At 41.8% G+C, this 26,048-nt stretch overlaps 1 protein-coding gene across 1 annotated transcript in view; it reads right to left on the reverse strand.

Moving 5' to 3' along the window:
* Window positions 1–6,005: 6,005 nt before the first annotated feature.
* The window catches only part of slc12a2l (solute carrier family 12 member 2-like), a 132,038-nt gene continuing 111,995 nt past the window's right edge, over window positions 6,006–26,048 (reverse strand). The window contains exons 18-26 of the mRNA XM_056596289.1: window positions 19,865–19,971; window positions 15,805–15,884; window positions 15,577–15,714; window positions 15,292–15,405; window positions 14,893–15,004; window positions 14,708–14,794; window positions 14,328–14,463; window positions 13,729–13,796; window positions 6,006–7,520 (exon numbers count right to left, since the gene is read on the reverse strand). Of these exons, the coding sequence (XP_056452264.1) occupies window positions 7,385–7,520; window positions 13,729–13,796; window positions 14,328–14,463; window positions 14,708–14,794; window positions 14,893–15,004; window positions 15,292–15,405; window positions 15,577–15,714; window positions 15,805–15,884; window positions 19,865–19,971 (978 nt within the window). The 3' untranslated portion in view covers window positions 6,006–7,384. The remainder of the gene's footprint in view (window positions 7,521–13,728; window positions 13,797–14,327; window positions 14,464–14,707; window positions 14,795–14,892; window positions 15,005–15,291; window positions 15,406–15,576; window positions 15,715–15,804; window positions 15,885–19,864; window positions 19,972–26,048) is intronic.

The following is a 26,048-nucleotide window of genomic DNA, read 5'->3' on the forward strand; positions in this document are numbered from 1 at the left end:
TTTTTATTGATAACAACATTGGCATATACTGATCAAAACAGGACGATACAAAAAAAGAGCCTATAGTGCAATTAAACGACTGCTTTGAACAAATGTCATTTGAACATAGCAGTCAGGCTACTGCTTCTTTGTTTTGAGCCAAAGAAAAAAAAATATATTTTTATTTATTTTTAATAAAATAATTGCGTTAATCGCGCGCTAAATTTTTTAACGCCGTTAAAATTGGTTTGCGTTAACTCCGTTAATAACGCGTTTAACTGACAGCTCTAGTTTATTTATATCGTAAGTTAGTTTATAACAATTATTATAGGCCATTCATATATCTTCATTTGACCATCTTGTAAAGGTTAGTTAAATTAGCCCTCATTAAACAGCAGGACGGATACAACATCCCCAGAAATCGTTTACTACGATGTCCTATTTTGGGTTATTAAAGAAAGAAAGACAAAAAAAAGTCACAGCTCGCATCAGTACTAGACAGCACTAGAAAAACACACAAAGAAAAAGGGTGTTTTGACTTCTACTGGTTGTCTTATTATTATGGGCTTCATATAGGATGAGGGCTAATTTAAATGTAACCTTTACAAGATGGTCAAATATATATATTATAAATGGCCTATTGTTAACATGGGCTATTAACATGATTGATAAATGTGTCTCTTGTTTTCTCTGATTAATAATGTCTCTGTGTTTAGGACAATTCTGGAGAAAATAAATGGGACAATTTAAAAAATATATATAAAGTATGTACATGTCATTTTAAATATACATTATTTGTTTTAACCATGCAAGTTAATAAACACTTTTGCTGAAATTTGTTTTGATACTGCTGTTGTTGTTAACTGCCATGATTGATTTCCTCTGCCTTAGGATTGCAAGTATCCAGGGTCAGGCCAGGGGTTGGGGGGGAAACCCAGTGCTGCCACTTGGCCCTGGTTTGTCCCCATGGATAAGGTATTGGGACAGAGGCATTCCACCAACCCCCCTGTCCTAATTGCCTCCATCCCTGAGAACACACCAGGGCCAAGTACAGCAGTGGTGGATCAGGAGGTGGAGGACAAGGATCAGGAGGAGGAAAGACAGCGAGGGCCAAGGTCCAGAAAGAGGGATAGAGGAAGACATGTTCCAGAGTCACTCACTATCTTCCGAAAAGGACTCAAGACTCACCTGTTCAGAGTCCACCTCGACTGCATAACCACCCTCCCCCTTCTGGCAACCATTGTACACTGTGTTGTATTGTATTGTATTGTATTATTGTACTTAACTGTGTAGCAACTGCAGTAGCTGCTATAATGGCTGTAACACAGGGAATTGGTTAGCCTAGCGATTGTGGTACTTGCACTTTCTGTACGTGTTTTTTTCCTTTCTGTACCGACAGCGATATATTGATGCACTTCTTATGACAAATGTACTTATTGTAAGTCGCTTTGGATAAAAGCGTCTGCAAAATGCCCTAACTGTAAATGTTAAATGTAAATGTTCCAGTTAATAAAAGAGGACATGAGGCTACAAAGGGAGGCAGAGGAGAGAAGAGCCCAGGAGAGCAGGGAAAGAATGGATAGGTTTTTCTCAATTTTGGAGCGTTTGGTGGACAAATAACTTATGTTCTGTTATAATTAACACATTGTTTATTATTATTTACATATTTATTGAAACTAACTTATTTAACTAACTTTTTTGATTAACTATTTATTAACCTTAGACCTAACTTTTTTGTATAGACTAATGTATTAGTATTTAACTTATAAAACATATAAACAACAATAAAACTATTTACAACAAACATTCATGTGACTATTTACAACAATTATTATAAAACTACTATATACAAAAACATAATGATCAATAATAATTTTTGTTGGTTTCTTTTTTTCGCGCTGTCCGGTTTAACTTCTGTTTACTAACAGGTCAGTTCAGCTGTCAGGGTTGCTAGGTGACAGGAGCAGCGCGTGGTCACGCAAGTGAAAGGCCGGTAACGGTTTGTTACGTAAACCAGAAATGCTCCGTAGGCTAGACCGTCCCATTTCTTCGGCCTTCGGAGTGTCCTTCGCGGTCTACGAAGGCCGCATCCTTCGAAGGACGCGGTCTACGAAGGATGCGTCCTATGAATTGGGACACAGCCATATATTATTTAGACAAATTAGCAAATTTCAATCGGACAATTTTACCGGAGAGTTAGAAAGGGCGTATCGCGCTTCTGCCTTCTCACACTGCGAGACAGGTTCGTGGCTTAAAAAGTTAAAGTGAGTGTCGCGATTACGGTTTCGTTACGCGTTACAGCCCTATTTAGCCTACTTAATTTACGTTACGTCAGTCAGGTTCACAATAAAAAATATTCGGTGAAAATAACTTCATCTTATATTGCAACTAGAATAAACCTGAGAACAGTTGACAAAAAAACGAAATACCTTACCTTCAAAGTGTTATTCGGCTACCCGATGATGCGCTTCCAGAGACGCTGGTGAGATGACTCCACAGGGCGGGAGATACGCGGCGTGATTGACAGCTTTGACACCAAATGGATATACTTGAAAATCAGATGACGTGATTTCACAACCTTTTATTGGTCAATTAGGTTCATGACGCATACTGTATACGGAAATGAACCTGGACATTCTATCATCGTAAAATCTCAAAATCGGCAAAAATGGACATACGCGGTTTTCATCGGACAGCGACGATATGCATGAAAGGAGACTGTATTTGTGTTCTTTTTTTATAATATATTGCCAGTGGTGTAATCTAGCATGCTTTACTCTTTGCTGGACATCCTGGTTAGGCGAGGCACAATGGATAGCTTAAAAAACAGTGTTTAACACTAACATTATGCATCCCTGCCCATTTTAAGTGGGTATACTCATCATGCCTTCAGTGTGTCTTGAACAACCACACATAAAAGGTTGCCCATATTATATTGATAGTTGATCGTATTTTTCTAAATGCATACTGACTGTATAGATTTATGAGTGGAGTTACCAACACAATAGATAAAAAACAGTGTTTAACACTAACATTATGCATTCCTGCCCATTTTAAGGGGGTATGCTGACATCTTTTTACTGGATAAAGTGTGAACATGTGCATCACGTAGACTACAGTACTGTACACAGCCTAACAAACTCATTATTGGTTTGTTTGCATTCAGAGACTCTGACCAGCTGCAAGAGCCATCAGGAACCGACAGACCAAGGACGGCTTTGACAGAAGAGGTGAAGCAGAGGCTGTCTGAAGAGGTCTGCGACACGATCCTGGCTCACACCAAAGCGAGGTTCTCTTTCACTGGCCACCTTGTGAGTGCTATCTTAGTACAAGGAAATATGTTTGAAAGGTACTGCCATTAATTTCCTGCTGATGCTCGAATGCCACTGTGAAGGCATATCCCACGCTGAACAAGGCAAAGCTCAAGACGGAATTGTCTCTGATCTATGAGAATCCTGAATCAAGTGTGCAGCTTCAGTGTGCATATTGTTTGTAGTTCTCTGCAAACCTATGGTGGCATCATGCCTTCAGTGTGTATATTGTATATAGTTCTCTGCAAACCTATGGTGGCATCATGCCTTCAGTGTGCATATTGTATAATAGTTCTCTGCAAACCTATGGTGGCATCATGCCTTCAGTATGCATATTGTATGTAGTTCTCTGCAAACCTATGGTGGCATCATGCCTTCAGTGTGTTTTGAACAACCACACAAAAAAGGTTGCACATATTATATTGATATTTTATCTATTTGTCTAAATGCATACTTGACTGTAGATAGATTTATGAGTGAAGTTACCAACACAATAGATTGTCCGTAACACACTCACCCCTTTTAGAATCACATTTTCACTCACTCACTCACTCACTCACTCACTCTCACTCACATAGAGACAGAGAGAGAATGTTAACTTGTGTATAATTCCCAATTATTATTGATGTATTTGCACTTTTAATCTTGCTTAATTCTACAAGGCAAATAAATTAAGTTTAAACCCCATTTGTCCGGGGAACCGGACAAATGGAGCCGGTTCCCCGGCTCCAATCTTCGGGGGGAGGATGCCCCCAGACCCCCCTACAGGGGTTTGGTTTAGAAAACTTTCAGCCCCCCCTAAAATAAAATTCACCAGCCGCCACTGCATCAGAAGGAGGTCTTAGTTCATACTGGTAACCTCTCCATGTGAGCTACAGCCGCTGCGGACAGCGTGAACAAATGGACATTGGACTAACGGGTTCCAAGGCCTGATAACTGTGAACAGGAGCAGCAACCACAATGCCCAAACCCCCCACATTTATACAACATACCGATACATGAAGATAATCAGAGCTATCCAAATCCATGCAAGCTTGCAGACAATCTTAATTTTTAATTTGTATTATTTTTACCTATTTTTTTAAATGTCATTTTTTGAGTTTCATATTTTTTATGTCACATATTCCTGAAATGCTCATTTTCAATGCATGCTGAAAATACTATGTTATGATTACTATGTGTGAATTCTAGTTAGACATTTCATAGAATTGTATGCTGAATATGGAACATTGTGTTGTTATGATTTAGAAGGGTGTATGGTTCCATATGAACGAATTGCAGGGATCAAAATGTTAATAGAATGTAGTACATTTGATAGATATTTTTTGCCTTAAAAAACAGGTGGAAATTCCTGAGAATTATGCAGGTTGAAAGCCCTGAACATGCTTAAAGGTTTTTAACGATGATCAAATGTAGTGCAAAGCTGACCTGAACGACTGTTATGTTTTTGTTGTGATCTTATCAGTCACAGTAGGGGAGATGTGTGGTAGAAATTAATGATAATATTCTATGGTATACCATGATTATCATTAGGCCTATATATCTAATGGTAGAAAACATTTAAAGCGTCTCTGGATTCTGATCCAGGGCTTGACACGGAGCAGGAAGCTACGGGGTTAATGCGTGCTGACCTCAGCCTGTGGTTCTAAATTATCTTGTTGACAATTTGGTTCGATGAATTTATGATTGATTGGGGGGGACACCTCAAACAAGAAACTGCTTTGTGTGTGTGGATAAAGAGGACATCAGGATCTGTTGATCAGTGCTTTGCAAACCATTCAGCCTTATTGTTGTCTTTTTTAACGATAAAGTATTTTTGTCATACTTGCTCCCTCGATTTATTTTCCTCTCTTAAGTTAGTCGAAGTGTTTAGATCTCGGTTAATTCCACCACACTAGCGCGCCAATTTTTTACCGTGTAACCCACTTCAAGGTATGTAAACGTCTGGACCTCCAGGTTCTGAGGAGTTGGGAGTATAGCAATAACCAGAGCACACAGGTAGTTGTAGTTAAATGTGCATTTTTAATTTGAAACTCAACATTGTGCACATAATACACAATTGCAACCTATGGGCCCAAAAAACACAAATAAAATAAAATATCTCGTTTGAGTATTGTTCTTTGTTGCTTCGCAACTTCAATCAGTGTCCGAGTCAATTTGTCAGGGGAATAGTCAAGTCAGGGAATGTGCTCATAAATAATATTAAGCCTTTTAACCAGGCGGGTTACATTATGTTGTCTACAATGTCTCTATTAGGTACTACGTTTATGTTTAATGACATGAAGCATTGCATATTATGCATATTGCGTAAATAATGTCGGAAAATGAAATGGCATTTGCAATGAACAAAGCTGTCCAAACCGAAATTGGCATATTGGGTATTGCACTGCCGCCCTCTGTTGTGTGTAACTAAAATATAGGCTGGAACATGGCTCGATCCCATAATATCTCTAAAAGGCTCTGGATGGGCTTGGTGCGCAACAGTGCGGAAGTGAACGTCCCATTCATATTCTGCATAGAGGTTTTGATTAAAAGACATTACCATCCAGGGTATACTTACCACAAGCCAAGAGATTGTGAAACGATGTTTCACAATGAATGAATGATGAATCCTGTAGAAGTCACAAGTTAAAGCATTTTTTTGGGGGAAAAACTTTTATGCGCTGTTTCATTTAAAACCACCTCACTACCCACAATCCTAAAGTGTAACACAACATCTTCGATTGGTGGAGCTTGCTGTTACCATGGAAACATGTAACGCACCCACGAAGGTCAAGCCGTTGATAACTGCTACCACTGGACTCAATCACTTACCACAGCAACCATAATTTCCCTTACTTTCTAGTTAGGTAATTGACATGAATTGTACTAATCATGTCGTTATCATTCTGCAGTGAATATTAAAAAATCTATATTTATATATGCATTTTTAAATACAAGCATTACACTTCTAGCTACCAAGTTAATGCTGATAACAAAGACTGATAACAAAGACAGTTAGAGATTTGTGGTTAGGGCTGTACATAAAATAAGATTAAAAAAAGAGCTGTATGTGTTGAAAAATATGTTGGTATAGAATACATCACTGACTTGCGTTCGCTGATTGGCTGAATGTTGTTTGGTGGGCTTCTCAAAACTAATATCCCAAACCTGATAAGGCTGGTTTTGTGAGGCTAGCAAGTAAGGTTCAGGATTATCTTCAAGAAGACACGCAAGACTTCAAAACTTTATGCATAATTGTATTTTTATAATTATTATTTGGGGGCAACCATAATTTAGACAAACTCAAACTATCTTCCACCATAAAACAACCACCCTTACACAGTACACATAATTACATGTTAAATCTTTACAATGTCCGAACATGAATAAACTGTAATTGATAACATTTAAGCCAAACAGCCCCATTACATTGTGGGGCACCACGATATGTTGCAACTTTCAGTCTCCATTTCCCGTCAAGAAAACATTAAACAACTGATTAACTTATCGTGATCCAGTAGGAAAACAATGCAAGATTACACAGGATTAGAATGTATACAACACCATTAACCCAATATTGTTCACCGTCAAAGCAGTATAATAAACATTATTAAATAAATACATAAAAAAAGAAATTGAATCATTAATCTATCACATAAATATATAGCAATATAAATATACCTCTTTAAAGAGAGGTAGCTGTAAAACATCCATTTAAATTAGTATCTCTATAAACTGGCTTTTTAAAACATTTCTGATCCTTATTTGTAATGTTACAGTGCAAACAATATGTAACATCCTTATGTCCTCTTAAAATGAACCAACACTATAGTAGCCAGACAGCAAAAAAGCCTCTAGGCTCTAATTTATGAAGGCACCTGCATTTATCCTGCTTGTGTATGTGTGTGTATTTTGCTTGTGTGTGCATGCTTTGCGTGTGTGTGTGTGTGTGTGTTTTGCGTGTGTGTGTGTTTTGCTTGTGTGTGTGTTTTGCTTGTGAGTGTTTTGCGTGCGTGTGTGTTTTGCGTGTGTGTGTTTTGCGTGCATGTGATTTGCGCGTGTGTGTGTATTGTGTCTTTTGCACGTGTGTGTGTTTTGAGCGTGTGTGTGTGTTAGGAGTAGAATGTGAGGACACTCTGGTGGTTCCCCCTGACCAGTAGGACAGGAGGCAGGTCTCGGGATAGTGTCTCCAGCCAGCACATGTAGAGGGCGCTAGAGATGGTCCCCTTTCTGGCGAGGGGCAGACTCCTACGGACAGGAAGGAGACGGACAGAGAGAGCCAGGAGGACAAACAGGGAGGCAAAGAGACGCGTATGAAATCATTTGTAGAGCAGACATTCAAATGAACGTGACATAAAAACAAGAGTAAACATTTTTATATCAGTTTTACGTGACTTTGGTGTGTTTTAACTCTTTAAATCAGAGTTTTATACAACTTTGGTACGTTGTCTTAACGGGACGTGCTGTAGGATAATTTTGGAACCGTCAGGACCCTCCAGGCCTTCAGTTATTCTTATTATATTTTATTAATTCATAATTTGCTTTTGAAAGGTTCCACCAACTATACGCAATACCCGTGGATGCTGCGGTCAACCAAGGAGAAAAAGCTTTACGGTTGGGATTGTGTGATTTGTCTTCTGTCATGTGACAGAACGTTATCAAATTCTTCTGAAGTGCGCACACAGCTTGTGTGATGATACAATTATTTTTAAAAATAATTTAAATTTGTAGGCCCCTCTATTATATTATTTATGGTAGCCATTTACGTGTTACTCAGGCTGTTACTTACGTTAGGATGTACTTTGCATATGCCCTGTTTTTCCAACTGATGTGGCGATGCTGGATTGTAATGCTGTTGAGTCCCTGAAATGTACTAAATAAGTTGACTAAGGACAATTGTTGGAATGAACATGGTAGCAGAAGATGGCTACTTCTAAAAACCATAGATTGCCTCGGGTTTCGACGAAGGGAAGTCCTATGAGAATTGGAAAACTGAAGTGGAAATGTGGAAATGCGTGACAGACTTGGACGAAAAAAAACAAGCTTTAGCGGTAGCTCTTTCGCAGAAAGGTAGAGCTAGGGATGTTGCTGACGATCTGGTTAAGGATGACCAAGTTGATTCAGGAACTCTACGAAGTTTTTATGAGTGAGGAAAAGGAAGCATACTTATGAAGCGTACTCTGAGTTTGATCGGATATTGCGGAGAGACAACGTCCCGATGGGGAAATATTTTGCAGACTTTGAACAGAAATACAACGGATCCGTAAGTTTAATATGGTTCTGCCTGATGCAGTTTTGGCGTTTAAACTTTTGGATATATAACAGCCTTTCTCGATGTCAAAGACAAGCAACTGGCTTTAACTGAATGTGGAACACATACTTTTGCTGATATGAAATTGGTGGTCAAACGAGTTTTCGGCGACAAGACCGAGCGGAAAGCGGGAACAATTAGCGTGAGTAAAGACGTTTTATACTACACAGACCACGGAAGAGAGCAGTCACAAGCCCAAAGTAGCCAAGCTCGAGGACCACTTCCAGGCACTAACCCGCTTGATAAATTCGGAAGACGAACAAAGTCTGGTATTTGTCAAAGCACATACCATTGGGTAAAAGATTGTACACACAAGAAAGAGCATGTAAAGGTGACGAGTGAAAATCAGTGCAGTGAAAAACCAGATGAGGGCAACATAACACTGTTTTATAAGGAACCTGATTATGAGATATTGATGGTTGAAGCTCTAGGTTTGGGTGTAATTGACACAGCTTGGACAGTCTGGGGTGAAAAGTGGCTGGATAACTATGAGCAGGGACTGGATGAGAGCGAAATACAGCAAGTGATAAGTTCGGATATGGAACAGTTGTACACAGTAATACCATGTGACATCTCTGTTCTCTGGTCAGCTACAAAGGAACACCTGGCCGACTGTCTGACCAAAAAAGGAGCCTCTTCCCTGCTCCTTCTGAAAGCACTGAAGGATGGAAAGTAGAAGCTTGAGGAGTGACTGTTAATGACTAAAACAAACAAAGCAAATACATTTTACTGGATGTAACTGTTTTTAAAGACTGTTACTGTTACTGTCGGTACTTTGCGTGTGCCCTGGTCTTCCCGCCGATGTGGTGATGCTGGATTATCATGCTGTTGAGAGCCTAAAATAAATCACTAAATACGTTGACTAAGGACAATCATTGGAATTAACAGGGGGGTCAGAGGGCCAAGGTTTAAGAGTCACGGTTCGCTACTGGAATATGGCATGCTTAAATCACTGTTAATTGCCAATATATGATCAGGTTGTTATTCAACTTACAAAAGGAGGCCTTCTCTGACTCTCTCCATTGCGTAGAAGGGTGGATAATGTTAAAAACATATCTTATTTCAGAACTATTTAATTTGCACATTTCATGTGAATTATATCTACTCACACCACTTCCATTGTCTGCTTCTTAATAAAATGTAATAATAATTATAATAAACATTAGGTTATAATTGTTATTGCCTCCATCCACGGACCTCACACTCCAGTGCCCTCAATCTACGAGCTCAGGCAAGCCTCCGTTCACCTACTGGTCAGTTAGTTAAAGGAATTTAATATTTCTACTCGTAAAATCATTCTTAAAGTAAACGCCAGCCATGTCCAGATCATGAGCTAAACTGGTGATGTATCTTTGTACAGTTTAAATTAAAAGAGTGAAAGCTTACCCATTTTTGGTAAAATCTTAGATAATGATTGCCAATGATTGCTTAATGTTATAATCTTAGTAAGAACTATGAATGTAACCGACTCTGAAATTCCAAGTCAACTCCTAGTCGCCAGGAAAATCCATTATTTGACGATGCGTAGTCTTTTTTTTAATTCAATAGAAATACATTTTCCAGTGCATATCATTACGGTAACTGGTTTACTGAACCAAATGCAAAAGACCAGCACCAGATCCATAGGCTTAATCCAAGAAAAACAATGTTAATGCAAGAAAAAGGATGGATATTTATCAAATTTTAACACTTCGTAATAAAGCTTTCTTAAAAGTCCCATGGCATGCTACCTTCCGGATGCTTTAATAAAGATATTAGTTGGCCCCTAACACAGTATTTGAAGACGTTCCAGAAAATTCGCCGTGGTGCAGAATTACAGCCACTACGAGCCAGTCGCACATTGAGCTTTTCCCCAAACGCGTATTTTCGGTGTCTGTAGCTTTAATGCAAATGAGGAGGAGAGAGGCGGGTCAAGGAGTAGGGTGGGGCAGCATGCTTCCACGGTACCATGCGCTCTGTTTACAATGGATGTATCGCAATGGCGAGGCGCAAACAGCCTTTGGCCGTGTTCTATAAATATTCTAGAACACTCCGGGTGCTCCGGTGGGAGTCCTGGAGCCCTATATCAAAATAATAACATATTATACGTAGATATCTATATCATATAATATATATTATGATGGCCAAAAGCTGTGTGCGCCTCTAGACGATATCATGAATCTCAAACGACTGCGTCGGGTACTCCGACGTCTCTGGTTCTTCCACGTCACATCAATCGGAAGTAGACTGAACCACGACATGGAGGAGAAAGGGATTGTTGCCGCGATTGTCTCCCGCTGGTGCCTCTCTGCCGAGGGACCACCGCCTCTGCAGCGGGCAGCATTTAGGCACCACCGCCTCCTGCAGCGGGCAGCGCCGAGGCGGTGGTCCCTCGGCAGTGGGCAGCGGGGCTCAAGTGGGTGACATTTGCGAGCAACAATCCCTTTCTCCTCCACGTCATGGTACATGTACTTCGGGGAGTCAAGGCCAAAGTTCCTTTCCCCCAATTCCTTCTTAACCATGGCTGAGATAACCCCCACTACGAGTCTCGTTGTGGAAACACCAGAGATGAGAGTCTGATGTGTTATGTGCCATAACACCAACAGCAGAACAGTTATCATAATAACAAAGAAGTGTACACTTGCGTTAAAGTCCTGGAGCTCCATATCTAAATATCATATAATAGCCTACACATCATATAATACATATTATCACGGTCAAAAGCTGGCGGTGGTGCCTCACGGCAGCGGGCAACGGGGCTCAAAGATGGCTGAGATAACCCCAAATACAGGCTCGTTGTGGAAATACCAGAGACGTCAAAGAACCGACTTGTTATGCGCCATAACACCATCAGCACACTGTAACTTGCGTTACAGTGTGTGTAATCACACACACACACACACACACACACACACACACACACACACACACACACACACACACACACACACACACACACACACACACACACACACGGTCGTAGCTCATTGGCGGGCCAAATTCTCTGGACTGGCAAGGCAAAGAAAAGGGAGGTGGCACCTCCCCTTACGACGACATACGGGGAAAATTCCAAAATGGCGTGTCTGAGCTTCGTTTTTTCAAAGGCGGAGCAGAATGCCTAGTGCTTGTTTTACAACCAATGGAATTTCTAGCTACCTGGGGAGCATAGGTAGTAGTGATGCGCGAGAGGGCGTTTTTTTAACACCCGCCCCAACCCGACCCAAGACATTTTCCAAACCGCCCCGCCCGACCCGTGGGGAATTCTGAAGCGGCCCGCCCGACCCTCCCAATTTGACCCGCAAAAAAATAAAAATAATAATAACAACAAATTAAATAAAAAGCCTGGGGCTGAGGCTTATGCCTAATTTAACAAGTAACTAAATGAGAAGGATTTGCGCTAAATTCGCATTATTGTGAAACTTCAACGGCAGGTCTACATCAAACAACAACAACAACGACAGCTTTACGCAATTATTTATTGAAGAACTGTTAACAAATGCGTGGTTGCGGGTTTTGACTTTTTTGACCCGCCCCACCCGAACCCGCGATACTTAGAGAAAACTGCTACCCAACCCACCCGGCCCGCGGGTGCCCGCGGGTAATTGGGTAACCCGCGCATCACTAATAGGTAGGCTAGGGGAACTCATATTAATGTTAGAAAATCTCAGAAATTGTCATGCCATGGGATCATTAAACAAGCCAAATTTATTTTTACTTTGAAAATGTAAACACAAAAATAATCTTTCAGAGGGCCTAGAGTCGACCTGAATTGCCTCATTCAAACAAACGCAATTTTATTCATGTTCCATAATAAAGTGATCTTAGGTAGTAAAATAATGGGACATAGTGATCTCCAGTCAGGTTCCAGCCATTATTACTGCTAGACCCATGATGGAGCATTGAGTTTGCCTTTTGTTTCCGTCTTAAGGGCCCTATTTTAACGGTCTGAAACGCAAGTGGGAAGCTCAAAACTTAAGTAGCTTTGTGGGCGGTGCTCTGCCGCTGTTGCTATTATACCAGCGGATAAATTACCCTTTGCGCCCGACGCAAATCTAAAAAAGGTTGCCCTGAAGTAGCCTAATTACCCATAGGTGTGGTTTGGGCGTAACGTGCAATAAACCAATGAGAGTGCCATCTCCCATCCCTTTTATGAGCCATGAGCGCATTTGAACCTGACGAGTTGATATTTTGACGGTGCGTTTACAGTCTCCGATGAGACAGATGCATGACCACATGAATTTCAAACTTCAAATGGCTGTTTATGCCCAAATAATATGGCCTAATTCACACATGGAATCGCGTTTTTCTTCTACCACTTCCGAAATACTGAGTCGTCATGTACTTTGCGGCAAAGAAAACTTAACACACATATGATATGCGGTCCATGTGTCCCCCTGTCAATGTACATTGCCATGGACTATATTATGCATTACGTGTTTAGTTTGCCTCTGTTTAAACAGATGGATGCACACACACGCACCTGCATTCATTCATTATTTTTAACACTCAACAAACATTTAACAAAACATTTAACAATGTTTTGTCACAATGAAATACTCATCATTCCTAAAAGTTATGGGCTTGTACACGATGTCTGTGTCAAGAAAATCTGTGTTTGCTGTATGGTGTTTGCAGATGCATTGATTTAAATACTTCTTATTACCGCTGTATCAGCTGTTCTTTCCCAAATAATTTAACCAACGTTATTATTTACCCTAAAACAAGATATTGTTTAAGATGGCTGGGATATAGCCTACTTTGCCCGAGTTCATCATTGTTATTATTATTATTTTCACGCATGGCATAGCCTACTACAGTGTTCATTCATGCAGCCCCTATGGAAAAAATGGTGGAGTTCCGACCTGCCATAGTACGTCAAAATAGCAACACCAACTGCGCTATCTGCTAGTGCACTCAGACCAGGTATTTGTCGGTCAGTTACGCAACTGCTTCATCGATCTTTATGATAGCACCATGTATCATTTGCGCCGGAACACGCCTCTGCTTTTCGCCGACACACCTCTCAGGGCGCAAGTTTAGAGGCGTAGGTTTGCTGCGGGGGAAAATCGGCTTTGTGCTGGGTGCAAACTAGCAAAGATACATGCGTCGGTGTAGAAAGTCAATTGCGCTGGATGCAAGATAGGGCCCTAAATGTTCTTGTCTTACATGACGATTAGTTTGGCTGAGCTTGAATGTTCCTTGAGCAGCTCGTTCAGTCGGATCTGCCGGTTGGTCTGAAAAGGAAAACAACCTCCAGTTAGAAACCAGAACGATATATGGATGGATGTGGTCAGACCATAGAGCTATGGGATGGTACAGTATATGGGTGGTACACAGTATGTGGTCTGACCTTGGCCTTGTCGAGCTAGTGAGCGGTAAAGTATGTAGTCTGAACTTGGCCTTACAGAGCTAGAGAGTGGTGTAGCATGTCGGTGGTACAGTATGTGGTCTGACCTTGGCCTTACAGAGCTAGAAAATGGTACAGTATGTGGGTGGTACAGTATTTGGGTGGTACAGTATGCGGTCTGCCCTTGGCCTTACAGAGCTAGAGAGTGGTACAGTATGTCGGTGGTACAGTATGTGGGTGGTACAGTATGTGGTCTGACCTTAACCTTACAGAGCTTGAGAGTGGTACAGTATAAGGGTGGTAAATTAAGTGGTCTGACCTTGGCCCTGTACAGCTAGAGATTGGTAGAGCATGTGGTCTGATCACGGCCTTACAGAGCTAGAGAGTGGTACAGTATATGGGCGGTATGTGGTCTGACCTTGGCCCTGTACAGCTCCAGCTCATTGTCGCTGATCCTCCAGGGCTCCAGAGCCTTAAGGTGCTCGGCTTCAGCCTGCTCCATGTCGTCCTCCTTCAGCCTGTAGGGCTCAATCAGCTCCTTGAAGCTCAGTTTACTGGAACACAGCATCAGGTAACAGGTAACAAAGCAGATCAGTTATAATATAATCACTATAAGCATCAACACATTAATATTCTCTCTTCACGGTAAAATAGTCTTTGGTGCCGAAGAACTGGACTTCCCTTGACTAGATTAGAATATAATGGATTCAATTATACTGGATTAGACTGGACACAACTGGATTAGACTGGAGTGGACTAGACTGGACACAACTTGATTAGGCTGGACTGGACTCCTACTTGTGTTTTTTGGGTTTGGTGTTGATGTCTCCCAGAACATTGATGTCAGAGAAGTCGATTCTGAAGCGGCTTAGAAGGGTGGCCATTCTGATAGAACATAGAACCACAAGAAACATTCTCAATTCTCAAATTCTGGACGAGCGTTTTTCTTGATGCAGAACAAGAGGAACCTTGGCTTGACTCACGCTCGCCGGTCATGGTCGATGCGGTTGATCTTTCCACCAATAAAAACACGGATCCTGCAGTCGCCCCACTTCTTCTTATTGGTCAACAGGTATGGAATCAACAGTGTTAGACCTGCAGGGTTCCAGACCAAACAGCACAACACAGGTCAGAGAGGGTGGTGGTTTATTCAGCTTTATCACCTTTTGTTGGCCTTTATTATATTTATTATATATATTATACTATATTATTTGTTTGGCTTTCAGGTTACCAGGCTAATCCCAAGAGGAAAATATATATTTCTAATAAGTAGCATAAAGGACCTTAAATAAATGGGATTGTAAAGAGGGCTTGTAAAGGGTTTGCAAAAGGGACGATGAAGGGTCTTGTTTCGGGTTAGCTTGAGAACATTGGGCAGTCACCTCCGTCGTCAAACAGCCACCAGACGTCAATGGTTCCTTTGCCTTGCTTCTTCCTGAACTGCTGGCTGGTGTCCAGTAGTCGTTGGTCTCTGAGGCTAAGAGGTGACTTGATGTCTGGGGAACACATGGTGGCTTTAGACCTTCTACCTCCAAACACCAGGAGAGCACATGGTGACTTCAGAGACCTTCTTCCTCCAAACACCACTAAGAATTTTGAATGGCTTGAACCATTTTGGTGAGGTGATGGGTTACTTAATGATCTCTCTCTCTGTCAGTCTCTCTTACCTCTGCTGATCATAGGGCTGTTTTGGAGGCTGGTGGTCTTGGAGGGGCAGGAGTCTGAGTCTGAGTCTTTAGCCACGCTTACAGTCACCGGCATCTCCTTGGCAACGGTCCCAGCTGGCTTTTCCAAGGATGACTCATCTGGGATGAGGACCAATCAATACACAGAAATGAATCAATTGACATGTGGATCAATTGATCAATGGTATCCCCCTCTATGTCTTTGTCTACCTTGGCCCGGGATGTGAGAGATGTCCAGTCCGTCCTGAAGCCGGAGGATGACCACTCCAAACTGGAGGTCAAAAGCATCGCTGAAATAGAACAGGATGCATTAATGGATCAGAGTATTTTAGCCTCTCGGACAGCTGATGCTAACATCTCCCAAACATGGATGCATTAAAGAATGCACACCAACTTATCATTATCCCCCTCATCTGTGTAACCCAGTTGGAAATTGGGCCCTGATATATTATTTTATTTCCCATATCCCCTTATTTCTCATAAAGTTTCCCCTCTGTTCTTTGTCTGTTATATTCCCTTAAGCCTTATATTGTTTACCTGTTGGGTTATTAAGCTGTCAATCAGTGATTTTGCGCATACTGGAGTCTTATTGGCTGTATCTAAGAATACAGACCTCCCAATGGTTAGAGGGAAGTATGCCCCGCCCCTTCACGTGCTGTCCTCCATCCATGCGCAGCTAAATGTGCTAGAACGCTAACACAAGCAGACGAGTGAAAACGAGCTGAGAAAATGAGTCAACTATAGAGAGTCAGTTATTCAACTATATAAAAACTGAGTGGAGTTGAAGGGAAACGAACCCGAAGTGAGAGAGAGGGAATTGATGACCGAGCGCCGGGAGTTTTATTGTTTTGAGTCTTGATGAGTTCATGAAGCTAGAAGCTAATGCTCATTGCTAACTGTGCTAGCCATGCTGTGTCTTACCACGCGGCTCATTAAGAATGCTTGTATTTTACCGCTGATGCTGTGTGTGAAACTGACTGTGTTAACTGTTCTGAGCTACAGTAAAAGCAGCACATTATTTCACTGATAAGCTGATAGAAAATAGGAAGCTAAGCAATTTTACTTTGCTGCTCAATTTGTTTGTACTTTATTTTTGTGGTGTTTAATGTTTACAACTCGAGCATGTATGTTCTGTTATGCACTATTTTTGCTAATGGTATATGTAGCATATGTTTAAAAAGACTGTTCTAGATGCACTTATTATAGCCTTGAATTTAATATGTTGAGGTGAAGCCTGTACGATTTTTTTATGCAACAGTTAACTAAGGCCCCGTCCACACGAAGCCGAAACGGGCGAAACTGTTTACGGTTTCGATCTATCCGGTTTCGGAGTATCTCTGTAAAGACGAAGTCAAGCGAAACTGAGTAGATCTGTAGAAACGCTGTAGTAGGACTACACATTCCAGGCCCATAAGAGGCGCTGCTTCTGCTACAGAAATCCAGAAGAAAAATAAATAAAAAGGGGAGGCGAGCATGCGCATAAAGGGTGAGACTCCGCGGGCTCAACAGTCATTGGCTAGACGGGATGGGCAACTTTCATGATAAAGAGGGCCACGTTTTTTATCATAACCATCGGAGGGCCACATGACTGCACACTTCAACTTAACGTGAGCTGAGAGAAGCTACATAATTTTGAATTTGGTAGATGATTTCCTGTATTCTGGTGCATTTTGGCGATGGCCACTACCTAAAAAATCGTCCAGAATCATAACCTATGTACGGTATGTTAATTGAACCAACATACATTCATTTCATGTTTTCCATGCTCAAACAGCCACATGAATGGTCAGTATTTTTTATCAGTGCAAAGGGCTCACATACATCATCATTCAATGAAGTCAAAAAACTGAAAAACAGTGGCCCAACATTAAGTGCAACAACTCAATGAACTCAAACCCAACAAGCAGTTGTAGTAGTTGTAGTGGCGACTTAAGTGGATATCTTTAATGACTGATATCGCTTCTAAGCAAACTAGACGCATGGGTTTGCCTTTGAATTCTATGAATTCTTCTCATCTTTCTTGAACGAGTTTTCTGTAACTTGATCAATTATTATTATTATTATTCTATATATATATATATATTTTTTTTTTTTTTTTTATTTTTTTAATTATGTGCGGGCTGAGTGGGCATGCGGGCCGCCAGTTGCCCATCCCTGGGCTAGAGGCTCGAGGGGTGGGGCGATGACATCATGGTTTACGATTTCAGTCGGTTTCAAGCGTCCACACAAATCCAAAACGAAACCGGGTAGGTAGATTTGAAACCACCTCCAAGGGTGGTTTCAGAAGTTTACGGTTTCGGTCAGCGGATTCGCCGGCTTCATGTGGACTGAAGGCCGAACCGTACAAGACCTTTGCGGTTTCGCCATGAAATCGGCTTTGTGTGGACGGGGCCTAAGGCATATTTAATCATATTTCATGGTTAAAAAAGTTGAAATGATTTGTAATTCATGATATAGTTAAAAAGATAATTCTGCATTGCTGCAATCCTATTGTGTTTCAACAGTATGTTTTTGATATCCATTAGGCCATAAAGAGTGTTATTCTAAGACCCATGTATAATAGCCTGTTTTTATATAGGCTAGGTTTTTTGGAGTCCTTGGAAACACTTTGAGATCTGGATTGAATTCCCCTTGACGAAGGGGTGGCGAGCTAGGGAGGAAGATGCATCCTTATCCAAAGGAGTGGACCGAGATCACCTGTGCCCAGGAGGAGCATATCCTTAATTTACCTGCATCAATTGAGTATCTCAGGTGAAAGCGCTCTGAAGCGCCACCCTTGACTTTTGACTTCTGACTTGACATTTCCCCTTTTGACTAACGCATGCTGAACTGGCCGAACCGAAGAATAGAAGGAACACTTGCAAGGAATTTATTTTGTTTAACTATTTTATTTGTTCTAAAGGACATTTTGCAGCTATTCTATGGTGGTTAAGGATAATTGTTCCTGACCTAATGTTATGGTCTAAATTGTGAAAAATTTGTGAATGTTATTGATTGCACTGAAATCCATTTTGTTATAATTTTCCTACCAAGAATACAGTCAATTTAATAGTTACCTGTGGCTCCAGTTGATCATTGTGTTGTAATTTAATTCTTCCCTCCTTACGAACCTAGACACTAGTCCATATCTAGATATTCTAATGCCCTACTAGGGCTACATCTGCAATTTTCTATTTTACACTTTGATTAAAAAATGTGTGAAACATTCTTGCCTTATTGGCTATATGAGGCATCTGAAAGAGGGTTCAGCTTCTCCGACACTTAGTTGATTTACATGCCGGGGAGGGTTAAGCTTCTTGGAAAATAATTATGAACATTTATACATTTTATATACAACATCGCTAATTATAACGCTATTACCGTTGAAAGTCCTAAAAAGAATAAATCACAAAAGGGTCGTAACCATGGGAATAAAATGACGACTTCTTCCTACAACTCTTATCCCAAAACGCATTTTAAAATGCCTTCTCTGGTGTGTGCTCTCTCAAGGTGGTGCAGTATGACAAACAAAACAAAGGGATGTATCATCTCCTTCCCACTTCCCCAATTGTAGCCTCAATGTGTTAAAGGGGACCTATTATGCTTTTCGACTTTTATGACCTATAAAAGTTGTTATAGTTGATAGTCATGTTTAACCATATACAAAAAACGATGTAGATTTTCGGGAAACTCTTCCCCTCATCCGGGCGATTTCAGCCTTCTCTGTCAACGCTCGGTTTCGTCCTTCTCCGCCCCCTCGCCCCCTCCTGCCAACACAACTCTGTTGTGATTGGTTACCTTCCTTGAAGCGCGCGCGCGGCAGATTCGACCAGGCATATGGGGGCGCGGCAGGAGGGCCTCTACGTAGATGATTTCCCAGAAATGTGAACAAGTGGATCGCAAACGTTGTCCCGAGTGATTAGCGCTCTGCACAGCCACCCCAGACTGTCAGCAGGGAATACGTCGAAATTCATGTACGTCATTATTTGACACTTAAGTATGGTTAAACATGACTATCATTCATTATAACAACGTTTATCGGTCATAAAAGTCGAAAAACCATAATAGGTCCCCTTTAAATATGCAAAGATTTGTCCCTAGAACAGAAGCAGACCATAAATCCGCTAACGGCTCCCCAGCTTGGTGCTCGGTAGACAGCCCAGAGCTTCAATAGCAACCACATTATTATAGACCTGGAACAACAACATTGCCAACCCATACAGCACACCTCCCATACGGTGGTCACTAAGGATCAACTTTGACTGGCTACATCTAAGATAAGGGGTTTTACTGTATTGTGTTGATGTAGATGTCCACGTCCCTCATGTGTCCATCGCTCCAGTTGGTCTTGAAGCCCAGGACCAGTGTGTTGGGTCGTAGTCGGCCTAGACCTGTAGCCTGGAGAGACACAATCAGTTACCAATAACCCACCATCCCTCAGCCTCCCATAACACTCAACCAGCTTACTTGGGTTGTACTGGGGTATAAGTGGTCAACTCCCAGGAGATACCTGGCGAAGACTGGGATTGTACTGGGCAGCTCCCAGTGTCCACCTGTAAAGGTAGGTAGTTGTACTCGTCAGCTCTCAGTGAGCACCAGTTGATGTAATTATTTGTACTGGGCCATTCCCAGTGTCCACCAGTAAAATTTGTGGTTGTATCGCACAACTCCCAGCGTCATCCAGCAGAGGCATTTGGTTGTACTGGACAGTGGCCGGTATAAACAGAAGAAGAATGTATGTACTGGGAGGCTCCCATTGTCCACCAGTAAAGGTGTATGGTTGTACTGGGCATTTCTCATCGTCCACCAGTAGAACCATGTCTTAAGATCACTAATGAGTCAGAGGAGAGTTAAGAGTGCCCAAGAGGACTACAGATAGGAGTTGCCGGAAGGTGACTGCATTGTGTCGACAACGTAAGTGTGTTTCCAAGAGTGTTGACATAATTGCAATCAGGATCGATTTAGGACAAAGGACTGATTTTCAACTCTGAGAGGCTTAATAACTAAAGCTCAAGTTCTCAGGTCTGTTAACGTGTTCTCAGGTGTTTTAACATTGGCTGATTTGGTGGCAAACCACATTTCTGCGCCCTGCACGTGGGACATTGCTGTTCAGAGACCGTACACCTCCCCTTTGCTAGTCAAAAACTATGCAAACGTCTCAACACCCACGCGACACACGAGAAAACAATAAACACAGCCCAGGAAATGTTCAGAAGTTTATTGGAATGATCTCCAAGCATCATTATCCAACACATTCTCACTCCGAACGCGTCGATTTTTGACGAACGGTCAGTGACTTTTGCTTCAGTTTCTGACGCAAAAGGGTACCCTTGTGCTTCTTTTTTCGACGCATGGGGTTTTCAACTCGTTACAATGTAACCCCTTCACGGGGGACCCGACGGCTGCGCATAGAGACGCTATGAGCATTCATCCCATTGGCTAACGGTGGACCTTGCGCTTCTTTTTTCGACGCAGGGGGTTTTCCACTCATTGCAATGTAATCCCTCCACGGCAATATATGAAGCTATGAGCATTCATCCCATTGGCTAACGGAAGAGCCGATGGCTGCACATAGAGACGCTATGAGCATTCATCCCATTGGCTAACGGTGGACCTTGCGCTTCTTTTTTCGACGCAGGGGGTTTTCCACTCATTGCAATGTAATCCCTCCACGGCAATATATAAAGCTATGAGCATTCATCCCATTGGCTAACGGAAGACCCGGTGGCTGTGTCACGTTAAAATTGTACCGGGGGCGAAAATTGTACCGGCCTACGTCATCAGTTGTTTACATCTTGACAACCTGTCTGGCAACAGACGATCGCGTCGTCTGTTGCAAAAAACATTCGGCTCATGTTTCCAAAAGACGGAATGACATAATACAGATAACGGATCGTTAGATAACACTTGTTTTTACTTTATATTTGTATTGTATTTAATTGTTTAATCGAATAGCAACAGACGACGCGATCGTCTGTTGCCAGGAAACGGGCGATCGCGTCAAATGACGCGTTCAAGAACCTTCCTACGTCATTTGACGCGATCGCACGTTTCCCGGCAACAGACGATCGCGTCGTCTGTTGCTATTCGATTAAACAATTAAATACAATACAAATATAAAGTAAAAACAAGTGTTATCTAGCGATCCGTTATCTGTATTATGTTATTTCGTCTTTTGGAAACATGAGCCGAATGTTTTTTGCAACCTGCCCGGCAACAGACGATCGCGTCGTTTGTTGCCAGGCAGGTTGTCAAGATGTAAACAACTGATGACGTAGGCCGGTACAATTTTCGCCCCCGGTACAATTTTAACGTGACAGCTGCACATTAACGGCGATGTTACAGTGAAATCTGTGACATTCCTCAACACAACTACACCAACGTGTCCTTGTTAATTACAAAACATGTATGGGTTAAGTTTATGGGCATCAGTTGTCCTGTTTTGTGTTTTGATTGAGAGAAACAATCGTTTTTTTGATCAGTGTTGGGTAGCTGAGGTCGTTGCTATAGAGGCCACGTCCGTGCGCTTTTTTCGACAACTGACAGAGCAACCCTTTCTCATCAAAATTACGATCCCAGAGAACTATTCGGCATTCTCAATTACGTTTGTCTAAAAAAGGTATTTTGTCCATGATTACGTTTTATTGAACATATTGTAATGACCTCGCCGGTGACATAACGAAGTCGAGTCATTAGTAATTGAAGGAACTTTTAATGAACCAAAACCAGGTCACTGAAACCCGTAACCAACGGCAGAAATCCCACCCAAAACAAACCACGGTTACCCCGGCAACCCCCAACACGGTCTCACTCACGTGCAGGCCCCCACCCTCCTGTTCTTCCAAGGCCCTCCCCCAGCTGACCTAATGATTCGCCCCCACACTGATTGATAAACAGAACATTACAATACATGCACATAGAACAACTGGCATAACGGACAACGAAATACAATGCAACACAAACTATTTAACTGTCCCAGGGTCGCTACAATATCGTAAATACGAATTCGTTCTCAGCCTATTTTTGCCATTTATTTACCGTGTTACTATGGCAGAATAAAGAATAAATTCATGCATTATCATTCAACTTGAACATTTTTGTTTTTACAGTATAGAGTGGTGGAGAGGGATGACGTATGTTGGCAAACCCGGAAGTGAGCGTCGCCCTCGGTTCCCTTGACAAAAAGCCAACGGGTTTTCCATTGGATTTTGGATTATTGCAGAAAAATCCTCAACTCCTCAAAAACGGAAAATAAATAAATGAATATATTGCCGTGGAGGGATTACATTGCAATGAGTGGAAAACCCCCTGCATCGAAAAAAGAAGCACATGGTCCTCCGTTAGCCAATGGGATGAATGCTCATAGCGTCTCTATGTGCAGCCATCGGCTCTTCCGTTAGCCAATGGGATGAATGCTCATAGCTTCATATATTGCCGTGGAGGGATTACATTGCAATGAGTGGAAAACCCCCTGCGTCGAAAAAAGAAGCGCAAGGTCCACCGTTAGCCAATGGGATGAATGCTCATAGCGTCTCTATGCGCAGCCGTCGGGTCCCCCGTGAAGGGGTTACATTTGTTGGGAAAAATAACCTGCTGAGTACATCACATGTACATTATAAATATAGCTAACTCCTACCCTAGCCTGATGAGCACATCACATGGACACATTACAATATAGTCAACTCTTGCTCTAACCCAACGAACACAAACATGATAATATATAGTCAGGTCAAGGCCGGAGCTGAAGGCCCCATCTCCCAGGCAGGCAGATGGTGGACACTCAGACAATGCACCAGTCATCCTCAAGAACGGGAGAGCCACATTAATTTATCACACAGGAGACATTTTGAGAGCTCTTCCCCGTTAGGAGGAACCAAAAGATACCCCTGCCCACACCAGGGGCCTGAGAGCCACATTAAATTATCACACACGAGACATTTCAGGGGGGCACTCCCCGTTTTAATTTATCACACCGGAGACACGAGGAACTCTCCCCCGTTACGAAGCTCTCTCAGGGCCTGGGAGCCAAGACCAAGCAAAACACACAGAACCACACACACCTCAAACGCACACACCTCATCGAGAGGAGGATACAGCATAAAAACTGTACCACACAGGGACTCTTGACCCTTCTTCTGAAGCAGACCTTCCACGGAGGCGAAGCTCCGGACGAACCATCAGCGCTGATTAGGGACTTAGACGTATTCGATTTCTCACGCTTTATGACTCTGTATAACCGTTGCCACTTTACTTAATAAATCCAAGGTCCTCGTGCCGATAGACTTTATTACCTCTCCGTCTCATTTTATCTGGTCCAGTAGCTAGACAGACCGTTTTTCCCCACACATTGTAACGAGTGGAAAACTCCATGCATCGAAAAAAGAAGCACAAGGGTACCCTTTTGCGTCAGAAACTGAAGCCAAAGTCACTGACCGTTCGTCAAAAATCGACGCGTTCGGAGTGAGAATGTGTTGCATTATCACATGGTTATATTGATTTTCCTACCTATTTTCAATAGAGCAGACTGTCTGTTTGGCGGTTCTGATAATGCCAGATCAATTTTCAAATTAATATTAGTCTCGAACCTCTCAGTTCACTCTCCAATGGGCGATATCAACACCTGCGTAAGAAATACATCTGGACGCATAAGGATAGAACTGCCACTAATCAGAGCAGACGTGACTCTGCTCTGATCCTAATCATCGGCTCCCATAGGGCGCTCCTCTGTACAGACATCCTATCAAATCCCCCCATATTATACAAACAGGTTTGATTGGCCCGACCCAGTCGTCTGGAAATCGACTTTTCAGATTAGTCTGGTTCTGTACGGTATTGCCTCCTTGTTTACACCGCCTCGAAAACGGAAACTAATTTTTCGTGCTCAACAGAACAAAATGTCAACCAGTGCATTTTGAATGGGAGCGTTTCAGACAATTTCCATGCTCCACAGAACGAAACGAGAGAGAGGAAGAGGCTTCAAAAGGGGTTTATGCAGATAGTACAGTGCACCCTCTAATGATGTATGTGTCAAAACAACAAATATATGAAGGAGTAAATGTAGTGTATTAGAAATTCTCAGATTTACCAGTTTTTTACAGCAGACCTCCTCAAAAAACCTTTTGTGCTCATGCTCACGAAATTTAATCTATTGAATCGTGTCCCAGAGCAAGATTGTCAGACTTTATTCGTACTGCACAGAACAAAATGTAAACCCATGCATTTTTGACGTGGGCGTTTCTCAGAATATACACAGGTGTGTGTGTGTGTGTGTGTGAGTGTGTGTGTGTGTGTGTTATATACGGAGAGGCCCTCTTAAGCCCATCAGTTACTTGGCTCCGCAGTGCATCTGTCTCTCTCTCTCTCTCTTTTCCACTGTGTATTTATATCGATATAACGAGAAAGAATGTAATGATAACTCCAAGAAAATAAAGGCTCCATGGCTATAATAATTAAATTAAATTTGACTTATAAAGCGTGTAACAAGACAACGAGACGATCTTGTGGGCCAACAGAGGCTGAATTTTAAACAAATTTGGCCAATAACCTTATCCATTCATCTAGTCTAACTATATACAGGTCAAATGTATGATATGCTGTACGTATAGCCTAGTTTATATGTTATCATTTTTTGAATATTGTCTTGTTATGCCTTAAAACATTTCCGCGACGTTGGAAAGTCCAAATTTTGATAACAGAGTTGCTCAGTTGGTGACGTATGGTTTACTAGTGACGCGCATGAACATGGCGGAACATGAAAGTTTTACTCAATATAAAAGAATCCACCATCATATCACATACTTGACTAATGATTGATGTAACGTCTGTTGGCATGACTTTGCTCAGTTTTAAACGTTGTGTACTGGTAAACCAGCTCTAGATGAGGGGGAGTGTTGCCTTCCATACAGTAGCAATACTGTATGTGCTTCTCATAAATAAAAGCAAAAGGATAGAAGGTGATAGGCATCAAGGAAATAAAGGCATGCAAACTTGAAAGTGATCCTACCTTAATTCTGACTGTTTTTTATTGGATAAAAAAACCCTGCTGTGAAGAACTTTTAGATTCCCAACTGGCTGTTTCCCAAGTGCACATGAACGGTCGCTGTGGGGAACACGCGTAAGTGTGAGCGTCCTCACTGGCGAGCCGTCTCATTATCACCAGGAGAGTGAACGTGCCTCAAAGCCGCATTGAGACCCTTGAGAGTAAAGACTAGTAAGAGAGTGTTCAGCAGATTATACAGATACATAGATGTATATAAAGTTAGTATATGCTACACGTGAACCTCCTTAGATGACGCAATTCGATTGGTTCGATATCGGGATATTGGGCAATATCCCATGATTGAGATCCCAAACTCGGGATAGTTTTCATCGCAAAATGTCCGCTAATAAAAACAAACCGCTAATAAAAAATAAAAAATTGTGGCAAAAAGTGTTATCTTGTTAATTTTTGGAGTGTATACTAAAACGTATTCACC

Source organism: Gadus chalcogrammus, chromosome 8 (genome assembly GCF_026213295.1).
Source record: "Gadus chalcogrammus isolate NIFS_2021 chromosome 8, NIFS_Gcha_1.0, whole genome shotgun sequence".
Taxonomy (NCBI): domain Eukaryota; kingdom Metazoa; phylum Chordata; class Actinopteri; order Gadiformes; family Gadidae; genus Gadus; species Gadus chalcogrammus.